General features: G+C 64.5%; 2 protein-coding genes across 7 annotated transcripts; both read left to right on the top strand.

The window, feature by feature from the left end:
* Positions 1-21: 21 nt before the first annotated feature.
* Positions 22-5,787, top strand: LOC118701123 (symplekin-like). The gene is made up of 8 exons (XM_054518302.1): positions 22-55; positions 1,103-1,290; positions 3,003-3,076; positions 3,110-3,160; positions 3,325-3,526; positions 3,956-4,033; positions 5,057-5,299; positions 5,560-5,787. Exons 2-8 carry the CDS (start codon positions 1,162-1,164, stop codon positions 5,704-5,706), a joined length of 924 nt encoding a protein of 307 aa, XP_054374277.1. The 5' UTR covers positions 22-55; positions 1,103-1,161; the 3' UTR covers positions 5,707-5,787.
* A 642-nt stretch (positions 5,788-6,429) lies between these two features.
* DMWD (DM1 locus, WD repeat containing) lies at positions 6,430-10,907 on the top strand. Of its 6 annotated transcripts, none has more exons than XM_054518300.1 (6): positions 6,430-6,779; positions 7,321-7,506; positions 8,460-9,638; positions 10,571-10,627; positions 10,750-10,770; positions 10,852-10,907. In XM_054518300.1, the coding sequence occupies exons 1-4, from the start codon at positions 6,450-6,452 to the stop codon at positions 10,616-10,618; spliced, it is 1,743 nt and encodes a 580-aa protein (XP_054374275.1). In that variant the 5' UTR covers positions 6,430-6,449; the 3' UTR covers positions 10,619-10,627; positions 10,750-10,770; positions 10,852-10,907. The 6 variants fall into 6 exon arrangements, with proteins under 6 accessions (XP_054374275.1, XP_054374273.1, XP_054374274.1 ...); XM_054518298.1 differs by lacking the exon at positions 10,852-10,907 and adding an exon at positions 10,667-10,687 and having other exon boundaries at positions 10,571-10,636; positions 10,759-10,816; XM_054518299.1 differs by lacking the exons at positions 10,750-10,770; positions 10,852-10,907 and adding an exon at positions 10,789-10,851 and having other exon boundaries at positions 10,571-10,636.
* Positions 10,908-11,139: the final 232 nt, after the last annotated feature.

Here is an 11,139-nt window from a genome sequence, read left to right as displayed (position 1 = left end):
ACAGGAGCCCTGCACATCGACTCCTCCAAGTGTGACAGGAAATCCATCATCAAAGGTGGGGGACATGGGGGACACCCAGGGGTGACAGCGACACCAAAGGGACACAGAGGGACAGGGGACACAGGAGCCCTGCACAACATCGACTCTTCCAAGTGTGACACAAAATCCATCATCAGAGGTGGGGACATGGGGACAGGAGGGGACATCCCTGGGGACATCCCTGGGGACATCCCTGGGGACATGGGGACACCCAGGGGTGACAGGGCCATGGAGGAGACACGGGACACAGCTGGGGGTGGGGGGGGACATGGGACCCCTGTCCATGGTCCAGTCCCTCCCAGTGCATCCAGTCCCTCCCAGTGCCCTTTTATGCCCCCCAATCCCTCCCACTCCCCTCCCAGTCCCTCCCAGTGCCCTTTTAGTGCTTCCAGTGCATCCCAGTCCCTCCCAGTGCCCTTTTAGTGCCCCCCGTCCCTCCAGTGCCCTCCCAGTCCCTCCCATTGCTCTCCCAGTCCCTCCTGGTGCCCTTTTAATGCCCCCCATTCCCTCCCAGTCCCTCCCAGTGCCCTTTTAATGCTCCCACCCCACTCCCATCCCCTCCCAGTGCATCCCAGTCCCTCCCATTGCTCTCCCCAGTCCCTCCCAGTCTCTCCCATTCCCTCCCAGCCCCTCCCAGTCCCTCCCAGTCCCTCCCAGCCCTCCCAGTCCCTCCCATTGCTCTCCCAGTCCCTCCCATTGCTCTCCCAGCATGCCCCGTGTCCCGCAGCCACCAACCTGTGCTTCACCCTACCCACCCTCCAGTGCATCCCAGTCCCTCCCAGTCCCTCCATTGCTCTCCCAGTCCCTCCAGTCCCTCCCAGTCTCTCCCATTCCCTCCCAGCCCCTCCCAGTCCCTCCCAGTCCCTCCCAGTCCCTCCCAGTTCCTCCCAGTCCCTCCCATTGCTCTCCCAGCCTCTCCCAGTCCTCCCAGTCCCTCCCATTGCTCTCCAGCCTCTCCCAGTCCCTCCCAGCCCTCCCAGTCCCTCCCATTGCTCTCCCAGTCCCTCCCAGTCCCTCCCAGTCCCTCCCAGTGCCTCCCAGCATCCCCCCCGTGTCCCCTCAGCCACCAACCTGTGCTTTGCGGAGCGCAACGTTTACACCTCGGAGGTGCTGGCGGTGGTGATGCAGCAGCTGATGGAGCAGAGCCCGCTGCCCATGCTGCTGATGCGCACGGTGATCCAGGCCCTGACCATGTACCCCCGCCTGGGGGGCTTCGTAATGAACATCCTGAGCAGGCTCATCATGAAACAGGTCTGGAGAGCCCAAAATCCCCCCAAAAAAATCCGCTGAATTACCCCAAAAGTCCTGCAAGAATTACCCCCAAAAATCCCCCTGAAATTACCCAAAATTCCTGCAAGAATTACCCCCAAAATCCCCTGAAATTACCCCAAAATCACCCCAAAATTCATCCCGAAATCCCCGATGCGCACGGTGATCCAGGCCCTGACCATGTACCCCTACCATGAACACCCTGTCCAGGCTCATCATGAAACAGGTCTGGAGAGCCCAAATCCCCCAAAAAATCCCCTGAAATTACCCCAAAAATCCTGCAAAAATCCCTCTGAAATTACCCCAAAATTCACCCCAAAAATCCCCCCAAATCCCCGATGCGCACGGTGATGCAGGCCCTGACCGTGTACCCCCATCATGAGCGTCCTGTCCAGGCTCATCATGAACAGGTCTGGAGCTCCAAAATCGACTGAAATTACCCAAAATCCTACTAAAATTACCCCAAAAATCCCTCTGAAATTACCCCAAATTCACCCCAAAACTGGCCCCGAAATCCCCGATGCGCACGGTGATGCAGGCCCTGACCATGTACCCCTACCATCAACATCCTGAGCAGGCTCATCATGAAACAGGTCTGGAGAGCCCAAAATCCCCCAAAAAATCCCCTGAAATTACCCAAAATTCACCCCAAAACTGGCCCCCAAAGTCCCTGATGTGCACGGTGATGCAGGCCCTGACCATGTACCCCTACCATGAACATCCTGAGCAGGCTCATCATGAAACAGGTCTGGAGCTCCAAAATCCACTGAAATTACCCCAAAATCCTACTAAAATTACCCAAAAAATCCCTCTGAAATTACCCCAAGATTCACCCCAAAATTCATCCCGAAATCCCCGATGCGCACGGTGATCCAGGCCCTGACCATGTACCCCTACCATCAACATCCTGAGCAGGCTCATCATGAACAGGTCTGGAGAGCCCAAAATCCCCCAAAAAATCCCCTGAAATTACCCCAAAAATCCTGCAAAAATCCCTCTGAAATTACCCCAAGATTCACCCCAAAATCCCCCAAAATCCCCGATACGCACGGTGATCCAGGCCCTGACCGTGTACCCCTACCATGAGCATCCTGTCCAGGCTCATCATGAAACAGGTCTGGAGAGCCCAAAATCCACTGAAATTACCCCAAAATTCCTGCTAAAATTACCCCAAAATTCCTGCAAAAATTACCCCAAAATCCCCTGAAATTACCCCCCAAAATCCCCTGAAATTACCCCAAAAGTCCTGACGCACTCCCAGGTGTGTCAGTACCCAAGGAGGAGTGTGAAGGGTCCTGCAAGTGCTGGCCCCAGGTGAGCCCCAGGTGAACCCCAGTGTGACCCAGGTGTTTCAGGTGACCCCCATGTGTCTCAGGTGTATCCCAGGTGTTTCAGGTGTCTCAGGTGTGTCCCAGGTGTGTCCCAGGTGTGTCCCAGGTGTATCCCAGGTGTCTCAGGTGTGACCCAGGTGTGTCTGTGCAGGTGTGTCAGTACCCCAAGGTGTGGGAGGGCTTCATCAAGTGCTGCCAGCGCACCAAGCCCCAGGGGTGTCCCAGGTGTCTCAGGTGTCCCCCAGGTGTATCCCAGGTGTGACCCAGGTGTCTCAGGTGTCTCAGGTGTGTCCCAGGTGTGTCCCAGGTGTATCCCAGGTGTCTCAGGTGTGTCTCAGGTGTGACCCAGGTGTGTCTCCGCAGGTGTGGAAGTACCCCAAGGTGTGGGAGGGGTTCATCAAGTGCTGCCAGCGCACCAAGCCCCAGGGGTCTCCCAGGTGACCCCCAGGTGACCCCCAGGTGTATCCCAGGTGTCTCAGGTGTATCTCAGGTGTCTCAGGTGTGTCCCAGGTGTGTCCCAGGTGTCTCAGGTGTATCTCAGGTGTCTCAGGTGTGTCCCAGGGGTGTCCCAGGTGTCTCAGGTGTCCCCCAGGTGTATCCCAGGTGTGACCCAGGTGTCTCAGGTGTATCTCAGGTGTATCCCAGGTGTCTCAGGTGTATCCCAGGTGTATCCCAGGTGTCTCAGGTGTGACCCAGGTGTGTCTCCGCAGGTGTGGAAGTACCCCAAGGTGTGGGAAGGGTTCATCAAGTGCTGCCAGCGCACCAAGCCCCAGTCCTTCCAGGTGGTTCTGCAGCTGCCCCCGCCCCAGCTCGCCGCCGTCTTCGAGAAATGCCCGGAGCTGCGGGAGCCCCTGCTGAGCCACGTGCGCGCCCTCACCCCGCACCAGGTGACAGCCCCGGGGCCGGGTGACACACCTGGGGGCAGGTGACAGCACCTGGGGGCGGGTGACAGCACCTGGGGATGGGTGACATCCCATGGGATGGGTGACAGCACCTGGGGGCGGGTAACAGCCCATTGGGAAAGGTGACAGCCCCGGGGATAGGTGACATCACCTGGGGGCAGGTGACAGCCCATGGGGACAGGTGACACACCTGGGGGTGGGTCACAGCACCTGGGGGCAGGTGACAGCCCATTGGGATGGGTGACAGCACCTGGGGGTGGGTGACATCCCATTGGGACAGGTGACAGTCCCAGGGACAGGTGACATCTCCTGGGCATCCTTGGAGAAGGGGGACATCCCTTGGGGACAGGTGACAATCTCGGGGACAGGTGACGATCTCGGGGGTGTCACACCTGTCCCCTCCCCCGGTGACAGCAAGCGCACATCCCCCTGTCCACCATGGCCATCCTGGAGGCCACCACGCGCCACGAGCCCGAGGGGACACCTGGAGAGGTGGGGACGGGGACAGGGACACCTGGATGGGTGGGAACAGGGACACCTGGAGGGGCGGGGACAGGGACACCTGGAGGGGCGGGGACAGGGACACCTGGGGAGGTGGGGACGGGGACACCTGGGGAGGTGGGAACAGGGACACCTGGAGGGGCGGGGACAGGGACATGGGGACACCTGGGGAGGTGGGAACAGGGACAGGGGAGGGGACATGGGGACAGGGACATGGGGACACCTGGGGAGGTGGGGACAGGGACACCTGGGGAGGTGGGGACAGGGACATGGGGACACCTGGGGAGGTGGGGACAGGGACACCTGGAGGGGTGGGGACAGGGACACCTGGGGAGGTGGGGACGGGGACACCTGGGGAGGTGGGGACAGGGACATGAGGACACCTGGAGGGGTGGGAACAGGGACAGGGGAGGGGACATGGGGACAGGGACATGGGGACACCTGGAGGGGACATGGGGACATTGGGGACACCTGTCCAGGTGGGCACAGGGGGACATTGAGGGGACACCTGCCCAGGTGGGCACAGGGGGACATTGGAGGGACATGCAGGGGACATGGGGACCCCTGCCCAGGTGGGCACACAGGGACATGGGGGGGACACCTGCCCAGGTGGGCACACAGGGACATGGGGGGACATGGAGACACCTGCCCAGGTGGGCACAGGGGGACATGGGGGGGACATGGGGACCCCTGCCCAGGTGAACACAGGTGGGCACAGGGGGATGGGAGGGGACACCTGCCCAGGTGGGGACATGGCGGGGGACACCTGCCCAGGTGGGCACACAGGGACATGGGGGGGACATGGGGACACCTGCCCAGGTGGGCACACAGGGACATGGGGGCATGGGGGGGACATGGGGACACCTGCCCAGGTGGGCACAGGGGGATGGCAGGGGACACCTGCCCAGGTGGGGACATGGCGGGGGACACCTGCCCAGGTGGGGACATGGGGGGGGACACCTGCCCAGGTGTCCCCGCAGGTGCCACCACGCCCGCCCCGCGCTGTCCCCCCAGGAGAAGCCCCCCAAGCGCCCCCCGAGCTCCGAGGAGGAGCCCAAGGCCAAGGCGGGGGGAGGGGTCCCGGGAGGGGGAGGGGTCGGGGGGGGTCCCCCCGGCTCCCCTCCCCCCCCCCACCCCGAGGGAGCCCCCCCGGAGCTGGAGCCCCCCCCCATCTTCATCAGCGGCGCCGAGGATGAGGAGAGCTCGGGGGGGGGAGGGGACGCGTCCCCCCCGGACCCCGCCCTGGAGCCCCCCAAGGTGAGCGAGGGGCGGCCCCGCCCCGAGCCGGACCACGCCCCCGTCCATATTTGGGGAGGGGCATTTGGGGAGGGGGAGGGGCATTTGGGGTGGGGGGAGGGGCATTTCCAGCCCCTATTTTGGGGAGGGGGAGGGGAATTTGGGGAGGGGCATTTCCGACCTTAATTTGGGGAGGGTGAGGGCGGGGTTTGGTTCATCTCTAACCCCTCCCCCTTCTCTTTTCTCTCTCCCCCCATCCCCCCCCCCCCCCCCCCCTCCAGGACCCCCCCGCGGGAATGGAACTCCCCCAGCCCCTCCCCCACCCCGGCGAGGCCCCGCCCCCCAGCCCCCCCTCGTCGGAGCCGCCCCCCCCCGGCACCCAGAGCCCCCCCCCGGGGGGGGTCCCCGAGGGTCCCTGCGAGGGCTGAGGGGAGGGGGGGGGGCGGGGAGACCCCCGAGACCCCCCCCCAGCCTGTGGGGGAGGGGCTTAATAAAGGTGTGGGCGGAGCTTTGGAGAGTCCTGGGTGGTTTTTGGGGGGTCCTGGGTGGTTTTGGGGGGGGGCAATGCCAAAAAGGGGGCGTGGCTTCATGGTGGGTGTGGCAGGGTGGGGGTTTGCCCCAAAGGGGGTGGGGTTTTGGCATGCAGATTAGGGGGTGGGGCCCCGTTGAGGTGTTTTGGGTGGGCGTGGCTTGGGCAGTGCCTGAATTGGGGGTGGGGTTTACCAAGGGGCGTGGTCACGGTTTTGGGGTGGGGTTTTACCAGGGGGCGTGGTCTCTGTGTTTTGGGGCGCGGTTTCTGCCACTTATAAGTGTGGCTTCATTTGGGGGCGTGGTCTGTTTTCGGGCGTGGTTTCCATGTTTTGGGGGCCTGGTTTCCACCAATCATAGATGTGCCCTCCGCTGGGGGCGTGGTCTCCGTGTTTTGAGGCGTGGCTTCCACCACTCCTGGGCGCGGTCTCAACTGTGGGCGTGGCTTCCCTTCTTTCGGGGCGTGCCCATCCCTTATATGGACTCTCCCTGGCCGCGCCCCTTCCCTCCTCGCTCGCTGATTGGCCTTCCCTACCCCCATGGGCGTGGCTTCCCCGCCTCTCCTGTGGGCGTGGCCTCGCTGACTCAGCGCCGCTATGGCGGCGGCCGCTCCCGCCCGGGCCTGAGGCGGCTTCCGGCGGCCATGGCGGCGGCGGCGGCGGCGGCTGCGGGCCCGGGCCCGGCCGAGCCTCCCCCGGCCGCTCCGGAGCTCAAGAGCCGCTTCCGTACCCGCGAGGGCTCCTACCGCCTGCTGGGCCCCGCCGCCGCCGCCGCCTCCTCCGCCTCAGCCCCGGCCGGGCCTGCCCCGCCGGGCCCCGGGGCGCTGCCGCCGGTTCGGCTCTCGGTGGTGAGGCTGGCCCGGAGCCGGAGCCCGCCCGGGGGAGCCGCCGAACGGAGCCGCGTGTGCTGCAACCTCGGCAGGGAGCTGCATTTCTATGGAGGGGCCGGCAGCGGGGGACGCGGCAGCCGGAGGGTAACGGGGGGATAACGGGGGAGAACCGGGGGAATAACGGGGGAGAAGCGGGGGAATAACGGGGGAGAACCGGGGGAAATAACGGGGGAGAAGCGGGGAGAGAAGCGGGAGAGAAGCGAGGGAGAAAACGGGGAAGAGCAGGGGGAATAACGGGGGAGAGAACTGGGGGGAGAAGTGGGAGAGAAACGGGAGAGAAGCGGGGGAATAACGGGGGAGAACCGGGGGAGAAAACGGGGGCGAACCGGGAGAGAACCAGGGGAATAACGGGGGGCATTGAGGGGCAAAGATGACCCCAAGATTGGTGGCAGTGACCCCAGGGCTGGTGACAATGACCCCAGGGACGGTGACAATGACAGTGACAGTGACCCCAAGGTTGGTGACAATGACCCCAGGGACGGTGACAGTGACAATGCCAGTGACCCCAGGACAGCCCCAGTGGTGGCCCAGGGTGGCCACAGCGTCCCTGAAGAGCACCGGGGGTGACATTCCCCGGCAGTGCCACCCCTCCGGTGCCAGCGCCGGTGTCCCCGTGTCCCCGCAGGCGCTGGACCTGCAGCGTCCCATCGACAAGCGCGTGTACAAGGGCACGCAGCCCACGTGCCACGACTTCAACCAGTTCACGGCGGGCACCGAGACGCTGGCGCTGCTCGTGGGCTTCTCCGCCGGGCAGGTGCAGTACCTGGACCTGGCCAAGAAGGACAGCGCCGGGCGGCTCTTCAACGAGGAGGTGAGGGGACACCGGGGACACCGGGGGCGCCTCGGGGACACCGGGGAGCCTTGGGAGCCACGTGGGACTGGCAGGGCCACCATAGAGCCACCAGGAACCCCCTGGGACCAGCAGGAACCCCTTGAGATCCCCCATGGGACCACCAGGACCTCCCCAGGGCCACCACAGAGCCACCAGGAACCCCCTGGGACCAGCAGGAACCCCTTGAGATCCCCCATGGGACCACCAGGACCTCCCCAGGGCCACCATAGAGCCACCAGGAACCCCATGGGACCTGCAGGAACCCCTTGAGATCACCCGCGGGACCACCAGGAACCCCCTGGGACCACCAGGACCTCCCCAGGGCCACCAGGAACCCCTTGAGATCACCCATGGGACCACCAGGACTTCCCCAGGGCCACCAGGAAGCCCATGGGACCAGCAGGAACCCCTTGAGATCACCCATGGGACCACCAGGAACCCCCTGGGACCACCAGAACCCCCATAGAACCACCAGGAACCCCTTGGTTTCCCCCATGGAACCACCAGAACCTCCCCAGGGCCACCATAGAGCCACCAGGAACCCCTTGGTTTCCTCCATGGAATCCCCAGAACCTCCATGGAACCACCAAGAACCCCTTGGTTTCCCCTGTGGTACCACCAGAACCCGCTTGGGACCACCAGAACCTCCATAGAACCACCAAGAACCCCTTGGTTTCCCTTGTGGGACCACCAGAACCCCCTTGGGACCACCAGAACCTCCATGGGACCCCCAGAACCTCCATAGAACCACCAAGAACCCCTTGGTTTCCCTTGTGGGGCCACCAGGAGCCCCCAGAACCTCCCCAGACCCACCACAACCCCCCCCTTTTACCACCCTTTTTTTTGGTTTTTTTTGTAATTTTATTTCATTTCATTTCAATTTTTTAACCCTTCGCCTCCCACCCTCCTCCTCCTCCTCTCCCCCCCCGCAGCGCCTGATCGACAAATCCAAGGTGACCTTGGTCAAGTGGCTGCCGGACACCGAGCGCCTGTTCCTGGCGTCGCACGCCAGCGGCCACCTGTACCTGTACGACTCGGAGCAGCCCTGCGGGGCCACCAGCCCCCAGTACACGCTGCTCACGCAAGGAGAAGGCTTCAGGGTCTTCTCCTGCAAGAGCAAGACGCCCAGGAACCCCCTGCTGAAGTGGGCCGTGGGCTCGGGGCCCCTCAACGAGTTCGCCTTCTCGCCGGACGGGCGCTCGCTGGCCTGCGTCAGCCAGGACGGCGTCCTCAGGGTCTTCCACTTCTCCTCCATGCTGCTCCAGGGCATGATGAGGAGCTACTTCGGGGGCCTCCTGTGCGTCTGCTGGAGCCCCGACGGCCGCTACGTGGTCACGGGCGGAGAAGACGACCTGGTCACCGTGTGGTCCTTCGCCGAGGGCCGCGTGGTGGCGCGGGGCCACGGCCACAAGTCCTGGGTCAACGCGGTGGCTTTCGACCCTTTCGCTCCTCCCGACGGACACGGCGGCGACGGCGCCGAGGAGCCCCCGAGCGTCGCCTACCGCTTCGGCTCTGCCGGCCAGGACACGCAGTTCTGCCTGTGGGACCTCACCGAGGACGTGCTGGAGCTGCGGCCGCCCCTTCCCCGCTCCCGCCCCGCCGCCGCTCCCGGGGAGGAGCCGCCACCGCCGCCGCCCTCCTCCTCCTCCTCCTCCTCCTCTTCTGTTCCGGGCCTGCCTCGCTCGTTATCCCGCTCCAACAGCCTCCCGCAACCGGGCGGGGGTCCCCAGACGTCCCCGCGGGTCCCGCCGGTGCTGAGCGTGGGGCGTTTCGCCACTCTGAGCCTGCGGGACCCGCGAGGCGCGGCCGACAAGGAGCACAAACGTTACCACAGCCTGGGCAACATCAGCCGGGGAGGAGGGGGCAACAACGCCGAGAAACCCCCTCCCCAAACGGGGGGCTCCTCTCGGGGCCGGGGGGCGTCTCTGGACATGGCCAAGGTGCTGGGGACGGCGCTGTGCCCGCGGCTGCACGAGGTGCCCCTGCTGGAGCCGCTGGTGTGCAAGAAAATCGCCCAGGAGAGGCTGACGGTGCTGCTGTTCCTGGAGGATTGCATCGTCACGGCCTGCCAGGAGGGGCTCATCTGCACCTGGGCGCGGCCCGGGGTCCCCGTGAGTCCGGGGAGGGGTCTCCGAGTGGATTTGAGGGGTCTCCGAGGGGATTTGGGGAGATTTTGGGAGGATTTGGGGTGGTTTAGGGGGTCTGGGATGGGGTTTGGCGGTGCCAGGAGGGGTTCATCTGCACCTGGGTGCGGCCTGGGGTCCCCGTGAGTCCGGGGAGGGGTCTCTGAGTGGATTTGGGGGGTCTCCGAGGGGATTTGGGGAGATTTTGGGAGGATTTGGGGTGGTTTAGGGGCTCTGGGATGGGGTTTGGGGGTGCCAGGAGGGGCTCATCCACACCTGGGCGCGGCCCGGGGTCCCCGTGAGTCCGGGGAGGGGTCTCTGAGTGGATTTGGGGGATTTGAGGGGATTTGGGGAGATTTTGGGAGGATTTGGGGTGGTTTAGGGGGTCTGGGATGGGGTTTGGGGGTGCCAGGAGGGGCTCATCCGCACCTGGGCATGGCCAGGGGTCCCCGTGAGTCCGGGGAGGGGTCTCCGAGGGGATTTGGGGTTTCCAAGATGGGAATTTGGGGAGTCTGGGAGGGATTTTGGGGGGTCTCAGAGGGGATTTGGGGTGCCCCTGATGGACTTGGGGTGTCCGGGATGGGATTTGGGGTGTCCGGGATGGGATTTGGGGTGTCCCGGATGGGAATTTGGGGGGGTTCTGGATGGGAATTTGGGGGGTCTGGGAGGGATTTTGGGGTGTCCGGGATGGGATTTGGGGGGTCCGGGATGGGATTTGGGGTGTCCCGGATGGATTCTGGGGTGGTTCAGGGGGATTTGGGGGCTCTCAGAGGGGATTTGGGGCGGTTTTGGGGCCATTTGGGGTGTCCGGGTTGAATTTTTGGGCACAAATGGCGGATTTTGGGGATGGGGGGAATCCCCAGGGTGTCCCCGCGGTGACGTCACAGGGCGTGGCTTGTGTCCCCTCCCTCCCCCTGCAGGGCCTGTCCTCGCAGAACGGCGGCTCCCCGAGCGGCACCGTGGTGTAGCTGGGCCACCTGGGCCACCTGGGCCACCTCCTGTGTCACCTGGGCCACCTGTGCCACCTCCTGTGTCACCTGCGTCACCTGGGCCACCCGCCAGGACACACCTGTGTCACCTCCTGTGTCACCTGGGCCACCTGTGTCACCTCCTGTGTCACCTGGGCCACCTGTGCCACCTCCTGTGTCACCTCCTGTGTCACCTGGGCCACCTGTGCCACCTCCTGTGTCACCTGGGCCACCTCCTGTGTCACCTCCTGTGTCACCTGGGCCACCTGTGCCAGCTCCTGTGTCACCTGTGTCACCTGGGCCACCCGCCAGGACACACCTGTGTCACCTCCTGTGTCACCTGGGCCACCTGTGTCACCTCCTGTGTCACCTGGGCCACCTGTGCCACCTCCTGTGTCACCTCCTGTGTCACCTGGGCCACCTGTGCCACCTCCTGGGTCACCTCCTGTGTCACCTGGGCCACCCGCCAGGACACACCTGTGTCACCTGGGCCACCCGCCAGGACACACCTGTGTCACCTC

This window comes from Molothrus ater, unplaced genomic scaffold (genome assembly GCF_012460135.2).
Source record: "Molothrus ater isolate BHLD 08-10-18 breed brown headed cowbird unplaced genomic scaffold, BPBGC_Mater_1.1 matUn_MA723, whole genome shotgun sequence".
In the NCBI taxonomy this organism is placed as follows: domain Eukaryota; kingdom Metazoa; phylum Chordata; class Aves; order Passeriformes; family Icteridae; genus Molothrus; species Molothrus ater.
This window is presented reverse-complemented; position numbering and strand designations above follow the sequence as displayed.

Bases quoted from the DNA above. Each gene is read 5' to 3' on its own strand.
- LOC118701123 (XM_054518302.1), top strand. From the start codon at position 1,162: ATGCAGCAGCTGATGGAGCAGAGCCCGCTGCCCATGCTGCTGATGCGC. The intron at 1,291-3,002 runs GTCTGGAGAGCC...GTGTCTCCGCAG, and splicing joins GCAGGCTCATCATGAAACAG to GTGTGGAAGTACCCCAAGGT. The intron at 4,034-5,056 runs GTGGGGACGGGG...CTGTCCCCCCAG, and splicing joins CCGAGGGGACACCTGGAGAG to GAGAAGCCCCCCAAGCGCCC.
- DMWD (XM_054518300.1), top strand. From the start codon at position 6,450: ATGGCGGCGGCGGCGGCGGCGGCTGCGGGCCCGGGCCCGGCCGAGCCT. The intron at 6,780-7,320 runs GTAACGGGGGGA...GTGTCCCCGCAG, and splicing joins GGGGACGCGGCAGCCGGAGG to GCGCTGGACCTGCAGCGTCC. The intron at 9,639-10,570 runs GTGAGTCCGGGG...CTCCCCCTGCAG, and splicing joins GGGCGCGGCCCGGGGTCCCC to GGCCTGTCCTCGCAGAACGG.